A 23,568-nucleotide genomic window follows, 5' to 3' on the forward strand; every position below is an offset into this window, starting at 1 on the left:
GTCTGACTCCTGTGTGCGTGTGTGAGTGTTTCTGAGTGCTTGTGTGTGTGTGTGTGTGTGTGCACCCTCTGCTCCAGTCTCTGCCTGTACTCTATTACCCCGACAGTGTGGGTTGCCCTGACTCTCTCTCTCTGTTTTATCTCTATGGTCTCTCTGGGCCCGGGGGGGGAGGGGTGCCACATGCCACCCCCCCCCAGCCCAGCTGTGCGGCCGATGTGCTGCCGCGACGACAGGAACACAGCCGGGCTAGAGCGGCGAGAACCGCTCTTACACAGCCGGGCTAGAGCGGCGAGAACCGCTCTTACACAGCCGGGCTAGAGCGGCGAGAACCGCTCTTACACAGCCGGGCTAGAGCGGCGAGAACCGCTATTAATCTGCGCTTTATAGCTCAGTGATCATGTCGTCTCTCCCGGCCCTCCATGGTCAGACCTAGAGAGAGAGAGAGAATGAGGGAGGAAGGGAAGGGAGCCTTATCTGGAGATGGAGGGGGTCGAGGGGGCGAGGGGGTAGTAGGCGAGGGGGCTGATAGAGACACCATCGGCGGGCCAGAGGGTAAAGGAAGGACAGCCGATCAGATTGCAGTAAGCGAGCGCTTCCTCTCGTGATCGCACCCACCCCGGCCCCCGTCTCTCTTTTCCCGGTGCGGGAAATGAATAAACAGATTTGTAGGTCGCGGTTACCACAACCTGCCCATCTGACGGACTGGGAAAGGGAAAACAATTAGCAGGCCAACTGTGAACACACGGTAGATAGATAGAGAGTGCAGCTGTTTGTTTGTTTTTTTTGTTTTTTTTGTGTGTGTGTGTGTTGCTTTTTTTTCTTGGCGAGCGCAGATCAGAGAAACGAGAGGCTTAGAAGAGGGAGCAGGCTCCCTCTCTCTCTCTCTCTCTCTCTCTCCCTCCCTCGCCTGCTCTCGCTGCGCTCCTGCTACATCCCCCGCCTAAGCCACTCGCAGATGAAAAAACAATGCAGTTTACTGTTCTTAAGGGCGAAGCTGCAAGCCTGGAGTTCTCGCTAACCCACTCCTTTCATCGTGCTGTTTCTTTCATGGCTTACAGCTTAGACGATCGCCTGGCGTTTGTTAACAAGAAAACGTATAAGTGAACACCAGGAAGAAGAAAAAAAGCACTGAAAATAGGCCGCTGAGAGTTTGTTTACACGGTGAAACAGTTCACGCGTCTCAGTGAAAAGATTGTTACAAGGCCACGGTATAAATATCTGTGCTTTCCACTGAGGTTCACTGTAAGGTTTTGCTCCCTGATAGACATGCCAACAGCGTCGCTTCAGGGGGGAAGGATCCAGCATTAGGCAGGAAACGATCACAAAAAACAGCGCTTAGTCACAGCCAACTTTGCCTTTACCCTCAAGACAGTGAAAAATTTCTCACGGGAACATTTGAGATCTCCATATGCATGCTGGTAAACCCCGTTGGCCTCACAGTGGACATGTTGGCCAAACTATGGCAGGCTAAATCCAGTGAAAACCCCCAATGGGCAGCTGTGTAGTAGGCCTATAATGGGTTTCTAATCAAAAGGTTACAGGCCCAATTCCCAAGCAGTACATGGTTGTTGTACCCTTGAGCACAGCACTTAACCTGAATTACCCAAAGTACATCTCCAGCTGTATAAATGGACACTATGTAAAATAGCAAAAAAGGGTAACACTTTATTTGAAGGCTATATAACAGCTATCTAACTGCTTCATAAGCACTACATAGCACATTCATAAGTACTACATAAGCATCCAAGTGCTTATGTCAACAACTGACATATGGATCTTTTTTCAGTTCACTTGGTAGGTCATGGTAATATCACTTACTGCATCAATGTTGACATACAGTAACAGACCATAAACCTATTTGTGCTACAAGTGCCAAGTGCTTATGAATGCTTATGTAGTGCTTATGAAGGAGTTATATACCTCTTATATAGGAGCCTTCAAAAGTGTTACCAAAAAGAAGTTGTGTAAGCTATCCGCCTGTAGTGAAATAAACGCTACGGGCCCTTTCTCCACCGTGACTCGACGAGCTGGATTTGAATGAAGAGAAGGTTTTGTTTCCAATGGCCCTATCAACCCCTCCCCCTGCACATCCCATCAGCCCCCCCCCCCCAAGGAAGGCTTTCTGGGATTTCTGCCTTCAGCTCCAGATGAGCTAAACAGGTGCAGCCACTAGCAGGCTTTCATCCGAGGCCTCTCCGGTTTCCTCCGCTGTCGGCTCGCCTCCGCTCCCCCCCCACCCAGCCCCCCACTCTGCCTCGGCGGGTGAGATCATAGTTCGCCGATAGATCCACGCTACAATGGACAATGGGCAGCGCAGTAGGCCTGGGGGGCTACGAGCGGCAAAGGGCAGATTATGTCACTGCAACACGCATCCGCCTCCCCACACATCTCGAAGGTCAGAGACCAGGTCTCACATTTCTCTCATTCTTTAATGCATAAAGGAGAGAATTAAAAGATGGAGAGAGAAAAGACTTTAGCCTACTGTACTGCCGTTACATAAGCAGGTCGCTGTGAGGAGGCATACCTCCACATTTCGTTGCCTAATACTTTTCTCACCATAAGTTTTTATTTTTTCCTATGGATTTTTAACAACTGGAGGTAAAACATTTCACATTTTAAAAGAACTACCCCTTCACAGTTGAGCATATTCACCGCCTTTAGATTTTTTCACATTTGGCTATGAAATACATATTTTTGCCCTTTCGCTCACACACAATATGACATATTTATGATGCACATTATCCTGTACATATTTTATTCAAAGATCATTTTTATGAAAAGCTGTGTTTCTCTATTCACAAAAGTATTGAGCCTCCTCAGTCAGCACTATGTACATGCACCTATGGCAGTAATTACCGCTCTGCGTCTGCTCGGGTTTGTCTGCACGAGCTGTGGGCATCGGGAGCCTTGCCCATTCCTCCTTTCGGATTTGCTCCAGCTCTGGCAATTGAGACGGACGGCAATCCTCGGGTCCTGCCACTGATGCTGAGCGGGATTCCAGCAGGGCTTTGGCTTAGTCGCTAGACAACATTTTCCGTCTTGTTTTCAGGCCTTCTCTGTGTTGATTCTGCTGTGCGCTTGGGATAATTGCCTCGCTGGAAGGTGAATCTTTCCACCAGCCTGAGATCTCTCGCTGGCTGAAACGGATTCTGCTCAAGTATTTTTCCAGTATTTGGCTTTCCAGTCCCAACTAATGAAAAGCAGGGACCTCATAGCATGATGCTAGAACTGTCATGCATTTACCGGCAGGGAAGGTGTTACCTAGGTGATGACCTGTGTTCAGTTTGCCTAATGGTAAGTCATTTTAGTCATTTTGCTTTTAATCCAAAGCGATATACAAGTGCATAGGTTCCTCAGCAAGGTGAAAAGCATCAAATCCATAAATAGCAAAACACACAGTAGAGCAGTCATAATCAAAAACAGCAGTCAAAGTAAGTGCAGCTTTTTTAAGGGTATAGAAGAGGTATATTTTGGGGATGGGGGGTATGTAAATCAGGAGGGAGGACTGTCTGAAAAGGTGAGTTTTCAATCTGTGTCGAATGGAGGATAATGGTTAGGGTCTCAGGCTTGTTTGAGGGTTGATTTCTAGCTGGGATGCTTCTGTTGTACCCTTGAGCAGAACCTGAATTGCTTGAGTAAAAATTCCCAGCTGTATAAATGGATTGCACATAAAAATCGAAGTCACCCTGGAGATAAGTATCTGCTAAATGCCGAAATAAAATAAAAACAAAAGTATCAGAATCGGTACAGATTCATTCAAGCACAGCACAGTGAGGCATTTTGTATTTCAATCTGTCACTGTGCGGGAACCCAAAAACAGGCAAATACAGACATCCCTCAGTCTTAGGCACCCTATACTTTATTATATATATATATATATATATATATATATATATATATATATATGTTTGTGTGTGTATGTGTGTGTGTGTGTGTGTTTATTTTTGTGTGTGTGCTAGTATAAACACATTTTAGATTTCCAAATATTCTTTTTCCAAAATATTACATTTTATTACATCCGATTCAAGGCCGTAGTGTTGGCATTTCAGGCTGCTAAGGGGACTGCCCCACCTTACATACAATCCTTGATCACTCCCTACTCCCCAGCTAGACCACTCCGGTCTGCCAGCTCTGGTCGCCTTATGGTTCCCTCTCTACGTGCACCTGGCGGTCGAGCTGCACGTTCACGCCTGTTTTCCGTTCTGGTTCCTCAGTGGTGGAATGACTTGCCTACCACTGTCAGGGCAGCAGAATCCCTCCCCCTATTTCGACGCAGACTCAAAACACACCTTTTCAAACTCTAACTTAGTCCTCCCTCCTGATTTCCCCCGCCCCCCTTTCTGATATCCCTATCCTCCTTGTCTAACCCCAAAAAAAACAAAAAACAAAAATTGTACTTATGATGACGACTATATGTTTAGAACAGCATTCCATGTGTATTTTCCTAATTATGGATGTGATGCTTTGACTTGTGGAAGAACCTATGCACTTGTAAATCGCTTTGGATTAAAAGCGTCTGCCAAATGACAAAAATGTAAATGTAAATGTAAAATATAGAGACATTTTTGTATTTAATTAAAAAAGTAACATATTACTATAAGCAAGTAACTACTGTTTACATAAAATCTTGATCAAGGCTGTCTGAGATCAGAAGCAAGGAGCCAACCAAAGTCTGCAGAAGAACTGTGTCAAGTTCTCCAACATGCTTGGAACAACCTCCCTGCTGATTGCCTTGTAGAACTGCAGGACAGCGTTGGCTATCTCAGAGAAGCAATGCAGTTTTAACGCTGAAGGGTGGTCACAAAAAATATTGATTTGATTCAGTTTTAACTATTCTGCCAAATTACTAAAATGTAATGTAAAATGTATAATACGTTTATTTAGGACCTTTCATTGAATTATTTTTGGAAGAATCTTATGTGTACAGAATGTTATACAGGTGCCTAAGACCTTTGCACAGTACTGTATGTTTATAAATCCTATTATGAAGTGTACTTCATTCTCTCCGGCCTTCTCGTCTTTAAAAATAAAAATCCGTCTGCAAGCGATTAATGCAAAAAAAAAAAAAACCTCTTTGCTTTCTTCCATGTGCATTGTCCTGTTTTTTTTGCTATTATCTGTTTGTTTACGTCAATTACAAGGTATACTATAATGCGTTTTAGTGGAGGCCGTTTAGAATGGTAAACTGTTCCGTAGCTTTCTACTGAACGTTAAGGTAAACAGTCACCTTTTTTTTCTTTCAAAAAAAGCCCTCACGGTAATTTCATTGGACATTTTGAAGACACGTCACACGCAATGTCGCATTCTATTCGTCCATTCGTATGAAATGAGGTCCTTCGAATAAGGACGTTTCACCGCTGTGTAGGTTCTTTATTCTCGCAAGATACAAAATAGTTCTTGCTAATGCATGCATATTTTTATCCACACTTGTGAAACCAAACAATAAACGGGGTGTACATGTTTAACAAATAGACATACGATTTTTGTGTGCCATAAATGCTGCGTGTTAATGTTTAGTGTATGGTTTATGTCGCGGATGGATATTTGGACCCCCTGGCACTGAATTCCAGCAACTCTGAGTGGAGCGTAGTTTGAATTTTTCTTCATAGTTTATTGACATGTTCAATCCCTTTTTTTATATGTACCGTTATACACATGCTATTGACTTTAATGTAACACATACCTTTTATTTTTCAATTTTACGATAGCCATTTTGAAGGTAAGGTTTTTGCTATGAAAGGTCGTAAATTAGCTTTTCGACATTGTATGTGCTATAAACTAAAAGTCGATTTGGACCTAGCCTAGCGTGTAGCTACTTAGTCAGGCTAAGCTTCCCGGCTACAGGTGTAGCCATCCATCCAGCCAAATAACCGTTCGCTCGCAAGCTGCTTCTACATTGCGTTTAGTTTTTTTCTGTAACTTAGTTAGATCAGCTGAGTGAGTGACTTTTCAATCGACGTTAGTGCGCTTGTCAGAAAAAGAAGAACATAGCAAAACATAATTTGCGAAGTAGACATTAGCCAGCTAGCTAACACCAGCTAGCTATCGGCTACCTTTGGTATTCACATTTCTTTTTTTGATTAACTTGGTTAGCTTTTAACATTAGTCGTCGAGCGATTTGTCGACTAATAATACACCTGTTGCTTTAAAAGGTGGATATATTGGCGTGCAAACTTTACTCCTGAGCGTCTCAGCTAAATAGCTAACAGTTAAGTTAGCTAATGTTACCTAATTAGCCAACGTTAACTAAACAAAACTCATAGCGTCAACTAACATTATTAACTCATTCATTGTTTTAACGGACGAAATGCCCTATGAAAATGTGCACATTTTTGTTGTTGTTTTAGCAACAGTAACATTACATGCTGGTTTAGCAATGTGGCTGTAGCTAACCACCTTTATGAGCTCAGGTTAAGGTCCTATTGTAACGTTACCAGCCACAGCTTCTTGTTACGATAACGTTGCTACTGTTAGTGACAGCTAGTGTCAAAAAACTGTTGGTGGTGAACACGCCTCGCTCGCTACCGTCGGCCAGCTTGTGAACAGGTATCTAAAGCGGAGGATCACATTAGCTAACCCTTCTCGTCTATTCCTAGGTGATGTTAGCCATCTCTTCAGGTCTATGACCTCTCGTCATGTCGGCCGCATATCTGGGGCGTCTACTGATAAGGATGGTCTTGCGTTGCAGGTGGTGAGATGGCCAGCACAGAGCTGAACTTTGACCTTGATGAGGAGGAACCCAAGTGGAACCCCAAGGTCTGTGATGGCTCGGAGGTAGCCTCACCTCTGGCCCCTGCGTGCAATGAGCCATTGGACTTCACCCAAATCACCCCCTCTCAGCTGGGCATCTCCACGCAGAGCTTTGTCCCTTCGTCCCAGGGAAAAGGTGAGACACCTGCCAGCATTCCTCAAGGTGGTTGTCTTGTGCATCTAGGTCCTACATGTGCAAATCAGACCTGGGTCAAATACACAATTGTTTTTCTATGCTGTACTGAGCTTGTAATTCCTACAATGCTTAATTGTAAAAAAAAACTAACAAAAAAAACCTGAAAGTCTGCACAAACTGTTTGTTAGCTGGAGTACAGAGGGAAAGCAATAATGTGTCACTGTCCAAATAAGTATGAACCCTGCCTTCTGATGCTCTTGGTTGGCTCAATTGCGCCAGGCAAGATCAGGCACAGGAAACTTATTAGAATCCAGACCTATTATGTATTATGACCCAGGTCTGGTCTACGTATGGTAATATTGCTGGTTTTGTTTTCTTCCTGTTGCTTAATTGGTTGATTAATGTGACTAGAGATGACATTGACTTGGTGTCCCAGCTACACTGGGACTTGAACCACTTCACCTTCTGGGTCCCCCCATTCCTTTATGCAGCGATGAATGTTGTATTTTCCTTTTTCGGTTAGTTTATATTGTCGCCTATTAGATGTTCATGTCCGTCCTCTCTTCCAGATAAGTCCCGTCTGACCCAGCTGAAGGCAAGACGGAGGTCCACGATTGGAACACGGGGGTCTCCAGAAACCAACGCTCTGATCCGCTACATTGCCCAGCAAAGGCAGAAAACCCCACCGAGCACCCCACAGATGACTCACGCCCACACGGTAATATCTTTTTATTTTAAATGTGTTCATATTTTATGTAACAGCATCTGTTAGTAGAGCCGGGTTGTGTCCAGAGTGACAAAAATGCATAGTGTTCTCGACATTAAGATTTCAGCCACAGAACCTTACTTACTAATTGGTTCCGTTCAGTGTATGTAATATCTATACCAGCCTTTCTGAGGCCAGCAGGTTATCAGTAACTTCTGTAAATATCTATGTATTAAACTTGATTAAACTTTTTAAATTATTTTATTTATTTGCGCAGAGAACTTCCACAAAGACATTTTATAGAATAACATAAGACATGCTTCATCATACATACCACTGCCTCGCTCTTTCGGAAACATGAAAACTGAAATTTTATTTTTTTTAAACTCCTGAAAATTAGCTAGCCATTTAAACACTGCCTGAGGCATCCTCTGGCTCATGTCTGTATGACCCTGACTAAGATCACGTCTGTGGAGGAGGGTGTATGCCTATCTGCCAGAAATCGATAACCGCGCTTACGGCCGTGTACGCTAATAAATCCAACTGGGAATTCCACACTGGGAGAGGGGGAGTGCATTTAAAAACCTAACAAAAAAAAAACGATGGCTCTCTTCACAGCCCCTGCAGGCCAGCCCGTTCTTCCCGCGCGGGCTCTCCTCTCTGAAGCAGAAGATGGCCTCCTTCCAGAACCTTCTGGAGGTGGAGGAGAGTCAGGGCTCAGCTGAAGAGGACGAGGCTGGTGAGGGCTGAGATTACCCATCTGTCAGCAAGCCCCGGGGGCCTCGGGTTTCAGTTAAATTACTTGTTGTCTTTCCCTGTAAGAAAGTGTTTAATGAAGGGCCATTTTGTAATGTGTACTTGTGTGCTAGTTTCTGCTATCATATTTGCCACGCGGAATTAAATTGCCACTGATGTTCCTGGGTAAAAAACCACTGGTTACTGGGCTGCCTTCCAAGGCTCCAGATTCAGGGAATTAGGGCAGCTGTTGACTGTGTGTCTATGTGTCTGTGTGTCTGTCTGTGCGTGTGTGTGTGTGTGTGTGCATGCGTGTTTGTGTGTGTGTGCGTTTTAGATGGCCACACCTCTGTGGGTGAGAAGGAAAATCGGGGTCCTCAAAGGGGCCCAGTTCCTGTGGCCCCCTCCTCAAAGAGGCGTCGGACGAGTCCCTTCCGAGAGATCGTCACGGAGACCCAAGAGGCCACGCCCTCTGTGGACGTCCTCTCCCCTCTCCTCACACCTGGCGGTCCAGCACAGGTAACAGCGCAGAAAAGCCCCGCAGCGTACGGGCTGCAGACGCACAGACCCGTGTCTGTCCACCGGCTTCCTGGACACTTTTCAGCGCCGTGTGTCAAGTCCGTCCAATAAAACTTGAGAGAGAATTGAGCGTTTTTAATGGCTGAAGGATCCGGGCTGTGGGCACTATTGAGAGCTGCAGCCAGGCTCGTCTTGGCAGGGTGCAGATGGAAGCCTGCTTTGTACGTGCAGATGTTTATCGTTATAAAAACACATGGCTGACCTGTGGAGAACTTCCTTTCCTCTGCCGCTCGCTTCTCAAGTTTTGTTGTTAAATCAGCAGGTTTGTTATATTGGTTTATATTTTGCCAATTGTATAGTAAGGCCAAGGCTTTGTTTTTTAGATAACCAGCAAGTTGTTTTGCTGTTTATATGTACAAATTAAAACAATGGCCAAGTACTTAATGAGTGTCTCCTGTGTGTCTTGGCTTGCATCCAGGAACTCTTAATTTGCCAGGTTATATCTAGCTCGCTATGTCTAGCGTCTTGTATAATCTTTCTGTTGTATGAGTACATATTATATCATTGACATTCTGTTCCTGTATCGGCACCAAGATTCTGTCCTGAAAATGGCACCTGGTGGAGGTGACACAGGTGTGTTCTGAACAGGTGCAGGTGACTTAGGTGTGTTCTGAACAGGTGCAGGTGACTTAGGTGTGTTCTGAACAGGTGCAGGTGACACAGGTGTGCTCTGAACAGGTGCAGGTGACACAGGGGTGCTCTGAGGAGCCCAGGTACACAGAGATGAGCAGGTGTGATCTGGACGAGGCCCTGTGCTGCTCACCGTCTGGGTTTCCCGGGCTGCGGAGCGGCGAGCGTAACCGTGACGACGTCTCCTTCACCCCGTCACACGACTCCCCTACAGAGGGCCGCAGGGTAAGAGGAGCCCTGCTCACCCCGAGCCTTCTGCCTGTGACACATATTACTGTTTAAAGTACAATATATTTATGTGTGTTTATTGTTTGGTGACCTGGATGAAGGTGGGTGATGAAGGCGTATAGGTGTTGGGTAATGCACGGGGGTGTATGTTGTCAGGGAGGTCTCACAGATTTTACTTGTGTTGCGGCTATCTTACTTGCGTTTAGGGGAAACGGGAAAAAGTCCTTGGTTTAATGCGCATCAATAAACAGAATGACCAGGCAGTATTCGCAGTTGGGAGATGTTCTCATTTAATAAAAATATGTAATAACTGCAAGCTTAGTTGAAAAATATAAAGCACCAAACGAGGCCTTGAAGTGGGGCGATGATGGCTTTGCTTCCTTCCTTACATCTTTTTATTAAATGGGAACATCACACAACTGCGAATACTGCCCCATTCTGTTTATTGATAGGCGTAATACCAAGGTCTCTTCCTGTCCCCAGCGGAGTGACTAAACGCAGGTGAGATAGCCGCTACAATTATAGAGGCCGGACCGGGGGGGGGTTGTTCTGGGGCGACTTTGGCTCAGGCGGTAAGAGCAGTCGTTTTGCAGCAGGAGGGTTGCCGGTTCGATTCCCATCCTGGGTGTGTCGAAGTGTCCCTGAGGAAGACGCCTAACCTCCAAATGCTCCTGATGAGCTGGTTGGTGTGTATGAATGGATGAAAAGAAGCGTCAATTGTACAGCGCTTTGGATAAAGGCATGATATAAATGCCATTCATTTACTATTTTACCATTTAGATAGCCACTACAGTTATAGAGGCCAGACCAGGAGGGGTTTGTCTGGGCGGTGGGGCCACATGATCCAACCCCCCATTTAATTTAAGTTTTTTAAAATCGACTAACAGACGATGCATCTGGTGAAAAATTTAAATTACTCCACACAAGTGATTTACCCTCTCATAATGAATGCTTCCCTACAGATTTTAGACACGATTTTGCTTTGCATATCACAGGTAGGAGGGAAAAAGGGACAAAAGTAAACACTATTTGTGGCTCGTTTTATTTTTCCGGCAACTTGTTAAAATATATCCTGTTTTTCTCAAGTGCTATTCTGCTCAAGCATCCATTTAAATGTAATGGCTTCCGTTCTAGAGGCCTAAATGTCAGCTATAATTGAAAGTCGTTGTTGCGATGTTGGTGATTTTTAAAAAATGTTTTTTTTTTTTTTTTTTTTTCACCGTGCATTGCGACTGGCTCTTTTTCCAGCCTGCTGGAAGCGCTTGTGTTTAATACTCGTCACTGCCAAACCGGCTCTGGGCTCCGCTGCTGCGCTGCGTCACAGAGCCACTCCGCTGAATTTAAAACCCCGTCGCTTTTTTTCTCTTCTCTTTTTGTCCTCCGCTGACAGCGTGGCAGTTCTTCACACATCTCCGGCATTTAAAACGTCTTCTGCAGCCTTCGTTCCGCGAGCTTTTGAAGCCCTTTTTCTTTTACCCCTGTTTCTACTCGCGTGGAATGCCCAATCATGCTGACGACGTGTTGCTCCTCGCGACCCCTGTTGTCAGTTTGGGAGAGCTGGGGAAAAAAAAAAACAGCCCTGAAGTTGTGAAGCTCCTGATGTCGATGCCGCTGCTTTCACACGGCGAGCGAGGAGTCGAGCTGACGGAGTCGAGCTGACGGAGTCGTGCGTGCGGCTCAGAACCCGGGCAGCCCTCGGGGTTATCCCAGCCTGCTCGAACGCTCCTATTCCTGGGTGGTACCCGCTCCGGTTATGTGCAGTCCTACCAGACCGTTGGCTGCACTAGCAAGGTCGGATCAGACCGCGGGGCCTGTCCACGCTCCACGTTTCCCACCCAGTGTGTGTAGCCAGGCACTGTGCTGTGTGCTGTGTGAGAAATCCATTTCAAAAAAGTTCTGATGAATTTAAAAATCTGCACTGTAGGACAAATCCCATTCACAAAAGCCAAAATAAATGTTATTAAAATATGTGTTGCTTGAGTTAAACCCCAAAAGAACATTTAGGCCTACTGTTGACACGTCACATCAACGTGGGTCAGTAAAATTGGAAGGAGGAACAAAGCTGCTCTAGAACATCCCAAACATCCCACGATTCCTTGCTTTGGTAACCGCGACTACACAAGGATTCTAACTAAACTAAACTTATAATGGTTTTCATTTTGCCAACAGCGGTCCTGGCGTGCAGAAGCTCAAAGCCCCAGCCTGCCTCTGTCTCTCGGCCCTGCGGACGCGGGTTCCACCGAGTCCCTGTCGCTTCACCCTCCAGGTGAGACCTCTCTCGCCTGCGTGTCCCAGGCGTCTGTAGGGGCACGGTCAGGTTACCCCCGGTTACAGAACGCCCCCTGCGCTGGGTGGGGGTCTCTAAAAACGCTGCGTGTGCTGCTTCGCAGCGGTGGCGCGTCGTGGAAAACAAGATGGATTATTCACGTTGTTCTTTCCTCCTCAATTACTGCGGGCTACGGAGACTCTTCCAGACTCTACCTGGACGTAGCTCTCTATGCATTTTAAAGGTTGTGCAAACATTTGAGTGGTAAATACATTTTTGATGTGATTTAAGCAATGTTTGAGTATGATTTTTCTGAGTGGAGATGAAGTGGATCATTTTTATGTGCCCTGCTTGTCGGTAATAAAAAATAATCAGGTTGTACAATTCTTTTATTTAGAATGTTCAGAGCTCGCCGGAAACGGGAGCAGAAATGATTAATACTTTTGAATGTACAAACACAGGCATTATGTAAAGGTAGAAATAATTGCAGCTGATGTTAGGGGAAGTGTGCAATCCTACAAAGGCAACACAAAACAATAGAAGAATGATCAGAAGGTAAAGGAAGACTAAATTAATTCAAAGTAAGTCTAAAATAAGCTGTCTTTAAAAGAGACATTCAGTGTTTCAGCGTTTCTAACAACCTCAGGTAACGTTGTTTGAAATGCTGGGAGCATTTTTTGGGAGCACAAACCGCTAATGCCTGGTCTCCTTCGGTTATTTGTTTTCGTCGTTCCTGTTGCTTTTGCTGTTGCTGCTCCGAGCTAAACTGCACTCTAGGTGCCATTTTGATGCTTGTGCTTGCTTCGTCTCTGGGATGAGAGGCCGTTTTCCTGGCCTGCCGGGTGAATAGATCTGCTCTAAAGGCCTGTTTATAGGTCGGTGACGTTTGATTGTTGCCAACAGCGATTATCTCTTTTGATGGTCGGTCGTAACGCTTAGACTAGAACGACGGACGATTCATTACATTACATTATTGCCATTTGGCAGACGCTCTTATCCAGAGCGATGCACAGTTGATTAGACTAAGCAGGAGACAATCCTCCCCTGGAGCAATGCAGGGTTAAGGGCCCTGCTCAAGGGCCCAACGGCTGTGCGGATCTTATTGTGGCTACACCAGGATTAGAACCACCGACCTTGCGGGTTCCAGTCATTTACCTTAACCACTACGCTACAGGCCGCCGATTCGATGTCGTAGCTGTCATCGTTGTGCCCATCATAATTTGTATTGAACTTTGACCCCATCGCTGACTCAATTGTCCTGACAACCTTATTATTATTTTTTTTTTCCCCTATTGTCTCCCAATATGGTAGCCAATTTGTACCCTCTCTATTCCAATTAGGCTACACCGCCAACGACTCCGTCTCTCTGCAGCCCGGACTGGATCTGTAATCGTTTTTTAGCGAAGTGTCACTGTCTCACTTCCATGTCTTAAGCTTACAATGACTCCACTTCAGCGATGGGCTGTTAGTTTACACTTTTTATGCTTTGTCAGTGCTCAAAATCAAAGTGGAGCGATAATGGAATGTTGGAGACAGCGTAGCGATAACCATCGCCCGATCATACGTCGTTGAACTGTAAACGGGCCTTCACACTCACTCAAACTGGTAGCGGCAGCCATCTTACACTGGTGAAATGTCTTTGCAGAAGCTGCGGACTGCGAGGGGAACTCGACGCGGCGCAGAAAGAAGCGTGTGCATTTCGGGGTGCCCCTCTCCCCCGAGTTCTTCGACAAGAGGCTTCCCCCCAGCACGCCCCTGCAGAGGGGGGGTACGCCCGGGCACCTGTCCGCCTCGGGGGGCTCCAGGCTCCGCTCGCTCCTCAAAACCCCCCAGAGACACGCCCTGCCCCTCCCTCAGCCCGACTTCAACAGCCCCTCCCTCTCCGGGCCCCCGTCGCCGCCCCCGGCGGGTCGCCACGGCGACGAGGCGCAGACCGTCTGCGCCGAGGAGCAAGAACAGGTCAGTTTTCCCACGATCCTCGGAAAATCCTGGAAATGTTACGGAAAGTTCCCTGAAAGCGTTACGTGTCGCGCTGTCCTTGAAAAATCGGGGAAAGTGGCTAGATTTCTCTCTCTCTCTCGCTCTCTTATTCTAAAGAGCTCATTTGCATAGAGGAAAGTGCATCCATCTTGGTTGCCGTTTCTCCAGCTCATCATTCGCTGTCAGCTCGTTCTGTCTCGCTGTACTGACGATGCTCGCTAATTGGACAGCTCCAAGGTAATTTTCCTGCGCTGAGTTTTTGTAGTCGAGGAACGCGATGCCAAATTCACATTTAGTTAAAGGCATGGCATGCAGGAGCTTTGCCTTGAAAATGTTCTAATATAACCACGCTCTCATATCTGTGGTGCACTGGCAGTCTCTGAGTTTGCGCACATTTCCAAATCCCCGCTCCTCTGCCAGCGCTGTATTTTGTTCGTGCCGTTTCTGGGCTTGGAGCTCTTCCGTACGGGGAGGCGTGGGCGTGGGGTCGGATCAGGTTCCAACGGAGCGTTAGCGGCTAGCTACCGCCGTAGCGGAGGTCCAGAACCCAAACGACAATCCGCCTGGGCCCGTTCAAAAAGCACATATAAAAGGGATATAAAAAATGAAGAGATATAAACGTGGTTATAAAAAAGCGGAGGTGAATGTGCCGGGTTGAGGATCCAGGACGTGACTTCCATCGTAAACACAGGACCCACAGCAAGACTAAAAAACATTCAAAGACCAGCTGAAATAAAAATGACTTTTTTCCTCAATTTAGTCTATTCTGCGTAACCGTATGAACACATTGTAGTAAATGCTCCATAAAATGTATAAAATCGTAGTGCTTGTGTATTTTCACACCAGTCAGTCAAATCAACTCGCTGCCCTCCAAAGAAGATTTGTTTCTCTCACGGATACGTATTACCACTGAAGTCACGGCTGCTCTGTCTTCTGTTTCAGCTCATCTTTAATGGAGGAGCTCAGATTTACATTTACATCATTGCCATTTAGTTGAAGGGATAGTTAATATTTTCAGGAGTTTTTTTAATTTATTTTTTTATGTCATTTCACTTTTAGTGTATGTTTTTGATTGGTCCAGGCAGTTGTTGCGTGTGATGAAGGATATTTTATATGCTGACATTAAAAGGATGATTTATTTTAGCCATCCAGCCGGGTAATATGAGGCCATTGAAGGGTTTGTGGTCTAAGGCAATGCTAAAATGCACTTCACTTAACTCCAAAGCGGCTCATCCAGGCCCTGTGTTTACCCAATCACATTTTAATAGCATTTATGGACAATTATAACGCTAAATATAAAATATTATGTTGTGCTGGTGCTGTTTTCCGTGAGTGCATTAGTCTGAGGTTACACGCGCCGCGTGAAATACCGCAAAACAAAGGCGAGTATAAACGCAATTTACCGAAATGTAATCAGCTGCTTTCACACGCTCCAGCGGCTCTGGTGCCATCCGAAGTGTATTTTCCTGCTTTAGCCCATAAACCCACTAATGCCCCAATACCAGCCATTTTAAGGCCAGCTGGTCTTCGGAAAATTGTGCAGACGCCCAAAATGTCCCCCCGACACGCACAAACATTGTCCGGGCCCGTGGAAAATCACACACTAAAGCTGAAGCGTCAAAAAAAAGAAAGAATAAATGTAACTTTTAAATAATCCCCCTTATTTGTGTACCGATTTTATTGGACTTGTTCCATATAATTTGAACTGTGTGGATGGGGATACAAGCCAGAACTACACAGGGCGAAATACATGAAGCGTGAGGGTGATTGTAGCATTATGGGTTCAGCCCGAGCAGCCAAAACCCGGCTTTGTTTCTTGGTTGACACCACGTTCACTAGTGCCAGTGTGGTTGGCTCTAGCATACAGTAGGCGCTTCAGTGTAAATCAACGGTATCAATAGTCAAAATAGAAAGCGATCTTTTTCACAAGAAGATAGATGCAATTGCTGTTGCGTGTCATTGCGTTATTTTAACGATATCAACATATTTTGTGGACGAATCGGTAGCAGATTTCATCACTGCCTAGCCACTGCTTCTCATGCGCTTAGTGAACGACTCTGATTGGGCGGAACTTCATGCCCATATCTGGGTCCCCCTTCTCTCTCTGGTTCAAAATATCTACAACATGGCGGTGCCCCGAAAACTGCACTTCCACCGTGTCAAAGCACTTTTCACAAGCCGGTGCAAAGTGGATGGGTGATGTCACGGGCGCTTGGTCCGTATTTGTTTTACAGTCTGGTTCCAGCAGACGCTGGTGTGCATTGAACCGCAGGTAAAGAACAATAGTGAATGATAGCTGGCTGAAGAAAAAGCAGCTGAATTTGTTACATTAAAGGTCAGCGTACACACCAGCGACAGAGGGTCGCGCCGACCTGCGATGGATGCCGCTGGTTTATACTCTGGGGGGACTGGAGCGCGTTGCTAAGGACAACGAACGCATTGGGCGACAGTAGAATATTGATGAACGTAGTGCGGTCTCTGGAGTGACGCTCGCTGGACTGTAAGCTGGCCTTAAGAGCCCAGACGGATGGAAACCTGCATTGATGAGAACGTTTCCGGCCCTGCATTGACGACGACGACCATGTCATCTAATGGTTCGGGAGATCGCGGGCTTAACTCCCAGTCGGGGCATAGCCGTTGGCGCCTCGAGCACGGTGCTCAGCCTTAAACGACTTTAAAGCGCCGGGCTGCAGAAATGGACAGGGCGTGAAGTTAAAGGGCCTTTGGGGCGCGGGGTGCCTGGGCTGGTCAAGCCCGTAAACGCGCAGTAAACCCAGGAAACGGGCCCGATTTAAGCCTGGCGCAGACCAACAGAGCCGCTCTCCAGACTCCGCCGCCGCGCGGAAGATCTCCCGCCAGTCCCCTCTCAGCCGCGCGGCGAAGGAGGAACGAGCGCTTTAAACAGGTCCAGCGCTGAGACATCAGTCAGCGGGAAGCCTGGCGGGAGTTGCGACGCGGACCCGCCAGGCATGAAGTGCGGAGGGAGAGTTCACTGGCGGGAGACCGGGAGACTGAACCGTAATTGACAGAGACGGCGAGCCCCGGACCCGCGATGTTTTATCTCCGCTGCAGTAATGGCATTCGGCTTGTCGCAGAAACGCCGCGGTAATGTGGAGATGTGGGGGGAGAAGTGCCGTATCCTCACGTTTTTCACACACTGGAGTGATGGTGTGTAAATGTGCTGAGCGGTATTGCGCGGGTGGAGCATGTTTCAGCTCGGTGTTCGCTCTGCAGTCGGAAGGGCTGTGGACCTTAATGGCGACCCGCTGCTTCATCGATCAGTTAAAGCAAGCTGATTACACAGCCCACTCCCCTCGCCTGCTTTCTTGGGTCTCAATCGGTCGTTGATTTTTTTAATTTATTTTTTTTAAGGTGAAAAGAAAACAAACACTCCTGTCCCCCCCCCCCCGGGAGTGAAAATGCTAGGCTGAGTGTGTCGTAGCTTGGATTCCCCCCCCCCCCCCCCTTTTCCCGTTTGGCTGGCTCTGAGTCGGGGATCCAGTTCTGACTGTGGGACAGCTGTGGCTCGTAGCGTTTTGGGGCGATGCCCAGTTGGCTGTGGAGTCGGGTTGGGGGGGGTGGTGGATCTGTTCATTCACCACCTACACCCCCCCTGCATTTCATTGTGCAGTTGAGACTCCTCATTAATCTTCTGCCTGCAGTCTGTCAGTGTATGTCTGTCTGTCTGTCTGTCCTGTCCAGTCCAGTCCAGTCCATCCCTCTCTCTGTATGTCTGTGTCTCTTTCTCTGTCAAATTCAAAATGCTTTATTGGCATGACAAGATACAGCTTATGTTACTATGGAGTATATAAAGAATATACACCATTGAACGCATGAACGTGTACATATTTGGACATACAGTTTACAGACAAGATAGGCCTATCAAAATAGGCTCACTGGTTGTCCCTCTGTTTATGGCATGCTGTGATCTGCCACTATTCTGATGCATTTGTCTGCGTTCTAATAAATAGGGGAGCATTTGGTGGGCATTGAAAGGTACAATAGGTAATTTCGGACTTCTAACGGTCATGAGAGGAATAGCAGCAACAAACCCCTTCACACCGCAACACTGTTTATCCCTCCCCCTTCTCTGTAAACACGCTGACATTGAAACGCCATTGGCTGTCTTCAACCAATTCTTTCATTGACAATTTTCAACCAATGTGCTTGAATTATTGTACAGCTGTACAATAATTGTGTCGGGCCGTCAACTGTATGTTTTGAAACCCGAATTTAAGGACCATAAACACAGACAGAGGGTGAGTCAACATGTCAGTGAGCCTTTTTCAATGATAGGAAGGGATTTACAATGGTCTTGTAACAATGTTTTAACACAAAAATCTTACCTGTTGTACCTTTTAGGTTTCAAATGAAATACCCACCAAATTTAATTTTCCCTTGTGTCTTGGTAATTTCCACATGTGGTGAGGAAGCGTTGATGTGTCTGTCTGTCTGTCTGTCTCTCTGTCTCTCTGTCTCTCTCTCTGTCTGTCTGTCTGTCTCTCTGTCTGTCTGTCTCTGTCTGTCTGTCTGTCTGTCTGTCTCTGTGTCTGCGCAGCTCGGCTGCAGGGGCTGCAGAACGCCGGGCGGGCGTACGCCGGTCCGTCTGCTCAGCGTAACGCAAACGGCTGCACGAACATGGCCCCCCCATTCCGAACGCGTGGGAGGGAAGGAGGGGGCCGGGGTGCCCTCTCTCGCTCTCTCCGCTGAGACCTTGGGTTTCTAAACACGGAGCAGTTTAAGCACGCCACCTGTTATTTGTGTGTTCTTTTATGTCTACATTTCCTGCTGCACAAAGCACTCGCGATATTGAACCTGATGTATACACAATTAAAACATGTATTTTCTCTCTCCGTGATCTTGTTTTTACACGTAACGAGGATCGTGGAGTTCATGAGGGGCGGGGGGAGGGTTACAGATATAATTGCTGGGAAAGTAATGGGCTCCGTCCCAAAACGAGCGAGAAAGGAGGTCAAGCCTGTAAAAATAGCGGAGATCTGGAGCAGATGGTGCGGCTGACATCCGCGCCGGCGGAGGATTGATAATGATGGCGATCGCAGAAGCACCGCGAACCCCTCCCGCCAACTTACCGCCGCCGGGCTCGCTCATCACCCGGGGTCAGAGGTCAAACCGCGGCGGGGCATCCCGTCGCCTCAGTAACGACGGCGGCCTGAGCAGACGCTTAACGCCGGCCTACAGGAACTCCACACGGGGAGCGATGTCGGCAGTTAGCGCTGTGGCGTGTTTTTGAAAGGAGCGCTTGGTGTGTGTGTGTCCTCAGGTACCCGCCGCCGTCGGGACGGCCGACCCCGCAGAGGAGGGCGCGGCCAGCGGTTCACACGAGGACGCCGGTGAGGCCCGCGCTCTTCTTCTTCGGTGTTTTCTTTGGTGGGAGACAAGGGGGCCATTGTTGTAGGTGTTGATGTAGAGGCGCACAGCTGCGAGCTCACCTCAGAAGCTGGCCGGTCGCTGGCCCCGCGTCACGTCTGGCGTTTCCCCCCCAGTAGTGTGCAGCCCAGATGTGGCCTCGCGGACCTGCCAGGAGACGAGCCAGCTCGAAACCGACCTGACCCCTGACCCGCCCCCGACCCCCTCTGGAGAGGAGGAGACAGGTGTGGCTCCCTCCCTCCCTCCCTCTCTCACCTGCTCATTCACTCCATCTCCTTCCTCTCTCCTTCTCTAATCTCTAGTTCCGCTCTCTCTCTTTCCTGCCCTACTGTGTGGGTTAAGTACAGGGCAGGTGGGGTCAAGTGCATTTCAGGGCAATTCAGTTAATTGAAGAAGCCTCATCGAACCTTCTTCCGTTTTGTCGCTTTCATGATTCTGTCAGTTAGTAACGTTTATTCGCGTAGCACCGTTGAAGGACAAAGATTACAAGTGCTTCATGAAACCGTATGATGTGTAAAACAAAATTGAATATTTAAGGAGAATTGAAAACAGAGTTCATTGTGAGTTGTCTGAATTTCAAGTGAAATCGATCCTCCCTGCCCTGATTGTAAATGGCAGCTGTTGTGAAGGCTCAGAGCCAATTGGTGAAGCTGAAATTCCTTTTGCTGTAGGAGAAGAGCCAATGACGGAGCTCGCCCCCTTCCCTAGCCCCGCCCCCGAGCCGCCAATCAGCACAGCCCGCCCAGCTCGGTCTCGTGGGAGGAAGAGGAAGGTGAGAGGAGGCGGTCCTGGGGGAAGGGGGGGGTGGCCGTGTTCATTTATCATTTATTACAATCCCTGTTAGCAGGGCTGCGTGTAGGTCAGAGCTGTAAATGTTTAATAGGGTCTGACTGGGGCAACCTATAGCCTAGTCCAGGGATCATCAAATCACGGTCCTCCAGGTCTGAGAACAGCTGGCTTTCCACTCTCCCTGTACCCGAGAGTCTGGCCAGTCTGCAGCGCTAATTACCTGGGCGAAAAGAAAACCAGGGCCGGATTTGGATTCGAGGGCCTGATTTTGTGAGGGATGGCCTAGTGGCTAAGGTTCTTCATTGTGACCTGGAAGGTCGGTGGTTCCCGCCCCGGTGTAGCCACAATAAGATCAGTGCAGCTGTAAGGCTGCGCTTGAGCAAGACCCTTAACCACACATTGCCCCCGAGGGGATTGTCCCCTCTTTAGTCGAAACAACAGCAAGTCGCTTTGGATAAAAAGCATCAGTTAAATAACGGTGATGTAATGTAATGCAGGTCGAGGAGACGGATGCTGCCACGGCAACCAGGAGACCAAGCCGAAATGCCGCCATCTCCGCCTCCGGCAAGATGAAGGTCAGTGCTCCCACGACCCCCGACCCCCGTTACCACGGCGACAATGTTGGGACGAGCTCACCATAGCAACCGTTTGTTTGTCAGGGAGGAAGGTAGAGTTTGGCAACAAGTGGTTTACCTTCCTGTCGGGAGAGGACTTGCTTCGGTGTGTAACGCGCATAAGCGTTCCCCCTGACATTACATTAAATTGGATTTATTCGATTGCCGGTTTCACTCAATGGGACATGCTATAACTGCATTTACCAAACCCAGCATTACTACAGAACACGTCAGATAAGGTACAATTCACATAAAATGTCACTTATCCATAGCACATGAACATTGAGTCTAGTTCACATGGTAAGCCTAGGCTAAGTCAGTAAAGTTATGGCATGTTGTAAACTAGAAGTGAGGCATGACGACAAGAACTACGGTGAAGAACTACGACAAGTGTGAAATGAAAGCGGTCGATGGAGATCCAAACTAAACATAACAGGGTTGGAAGATCAGGATACAATTGACGGATGAGTGAGGTGTGTTTGCGGTACCCCTGCAGAGGAGTAGTGTTCCTGCTGAAGGTCTGAAGAAATGGGCAGTGACCTCAGGCGACGCCATTTTGAGTGGGAGCCGGAGTGCCGTTGACCGGCGGGTCAGTTGTGGCAGCCCTTTGAGGCGAGGTGCTGAAATTATTCAACCGCCCCCCTTGATAAGTTTGCCTTGGTCTGCTTTCCAGTGGTGTGAATCAGAGCCTTAGCAGATTTGCTTAGCGGGCAGATCAGGGCAGATAGTAATAATAGCCATGCCCAAGCCCAGATTAAACCCACTGCGTCTGATCAGCATCATTAAGCAATAATGAAAATGTGTTACACGTGCGGCTCAGAATTTGCAGTAGCGGACAAACAATTGAATCGACACAAAGAGTCTATTATTTCTAGTCTATTATTTTACAGCAAGCCAGTAGCTGGTTGAGCTAAATGAGTAAAAAGTCAAGCCAAAGTAAACTTCTTTTAGAAGTTGTTTGTGCTGATTATTGAGGTGTTATCGGATGCTGCAGGTCTGTTTTGTCCTTAAGCGGATCACGGATGACTGAAATTGAGGGTGTCTGCCTGGTTTCAGTCGATTACTTATGGGGGGGTTGTGTGATTGGGTGGGAGGAGTGTTTTGGGTTGGCTGCGTTTGGGTCTTAATAACTCAGGTCTAAGAAAGGCCTCGGTCATTTTAGCCAATTTTAGCTGTTTTCACGCTCACAGCACAAGGCACTTATGGGTGGGCTCTGAGTTGGAGGTGTGGCAAGCTTGCACCAATCACAGCGCTTTACACAACTTGTTTAAATGAACGTTCGACCCCATTTTCCGCATCGCCGAACGCAGCCTGCGAAATCGTGCTGCAGCATCTCCACTGATCACCACCCAGGCTGTGTGACCTTCCTGCACAAAATACACCCCCTCACACTGATCACCACACAAGCTGTGTGACCTTCCTGCACAAAACACACCCCCTCCACTGATCACCACACAAGCTGTGTGACCTTCCTGCACAAAACACACCCCCTCACACTGATCATGGGCCAGGCTCCGTATGACCCACACTAAACACACCCCCTCCTCACACTGATCATTGACCAGGCTCCGTATGACCCACACTAAACACACCCCCTCCTCACACCGATGGAGCCGTGCAGGCGGCCTGGCTCCTGGCGAGATGTCTGGAATGTGGACGCCGTCAGCCCGGCCGCTCCGCGCTCCCCTCCGTGCGACGTCTCCGAGGCTGCTGCACAGACATCATTTCTCCACCTTTGAATATTTTATGGGAAACAAAAGCACAAGCCGGCTGCGCGGGGCGCAAATTGACGCTTTGTAGGGATAAGAGGGTTGGGATAAGGAATTTCCGCCACGCGCCGTAACGAGCAGCGGGAATATCAGCGTGCGACGGGAACGCCGGTCTTTGATATAAATCATTTTTAAAAAGCCCATTAACCGGCAGATGACATTATTCAGCCGGCGTTCGCCGAGCCGTCCTCAGCCCCGGCCGCTCCTGATAATTCCGCCCGCTGTAATGAGGTGCTTCATTTGTACGTCTGAGGTTCGCCGCCGTTCCGGAAATGTGAAGGGCAATATGCTCTCTGCCAATAGCACTGCAGACGGGCGACGCACAAATCTTGTTATTTTGAAGGTTATTTGCGGAGAATATTTCTCATTATCGGCCGTTTTGTGCAGACACTAAATGCCGGGAAGAGACGCGGACCGGGCCCTAATGATGCCCTTTCTGATCTGATCCAGAATTAATTTCACATTATTTCACACTTTGTCTCATTCAGGCCCGCTGTCGTGAAGAATGATGTCATAAAATACATCTTAATTAACTTGTAGTTGTAATTAACAGTACTCGAGGTCAGTCGTTGCTGGTTAGCAAACATGCTGTAATTATCGCTCCTCTCTCTCTATCTCTCCCTCCCTCTCTCCCTCCCTCTCTCTCCCTCTCTCCATGAGGTTTGTCCATGTTGTGAGCTTCTCCTCTACCTGCACTTGTTACATTAAACTTTAACGCTGGCTTGTGTTCTCGGTAGTTTGGGTTACGCTGAATATAACGAGGCCTAACAGGACCGTATGAAGTCCCGCTGAAGGGCTTGCGTGTTCCCAGGACCTCAGCGTTGCACGTTTGGGATGGCTTTATTAATAATTGGCAGGAGGGAGTGGAGCAAACTTATGACCGGCCTGTTTATTCACGGTTACCAAGAATCCACTCCACTCGTCTTTTCCACTAATCAAAGTCGGGGTCCGTTTCTCTTCAGTCAGCTCTGTTCTCCTGGCACATTTGTCTTCAGTAA

At 47.7% G+C, this 23,568-nt stretch overlaps 1 protein-coding gene across 1 annotated transcript in view; it reads left to right on the forward strand.

The window, feature by feature from the left end:
- Nucleotides 1–5,560: 5,560 nt before the first annotated feature.
- cdca2 (cell division cycle associated 2) overlaps nt 5,561–23,568 on the forward strand; it is a 28,961-nt gene continuing 10,953 nt past the window's right edge. The window contains 12 exon segments of the mRNA XM_061259448.1: nt 5,561–5,719; nt 6,689–6,886; nt 7,456–7,604; nt 8,211–8,331; nt 8,665–8,846; nt 9,555–9,761; nt 11,934–12,030; nt 13,676–13,989; nt 19,292–19,361; nt 19,515–19,622; nt 20,070–20,170; nt 20,685–20,762. Coding sequence (XP_061115432.1) covers nt 6,697–6,886; nt 7,456–7,604; nt 8,211–8,331; nt 8,665–8,846; nt 9,555–9,761; nt 11,934–12,030; nt 13,676–13,989; nt 19,292–19,361; nt 19,515–19,622; nt 20,070–20,170; nt 20,685–20,762 — 1,617 coding nt within the window. The 5' untranslated portion in view covers nt 5,561–5,719; nt 6,689–6,696.

Source organism: Conger conger, chromosome 11 (assembly GCF_963514075.1).
Source record: "Conger conger chromosome 11, fConCon1.1, whole genome shotgun sequence".
Taxonomy (NCBI): Eukaryota; Metazoa; Chordata; class Actinopteri; order Anguilliformes; family Congridae; genus Conger; species Conger conger.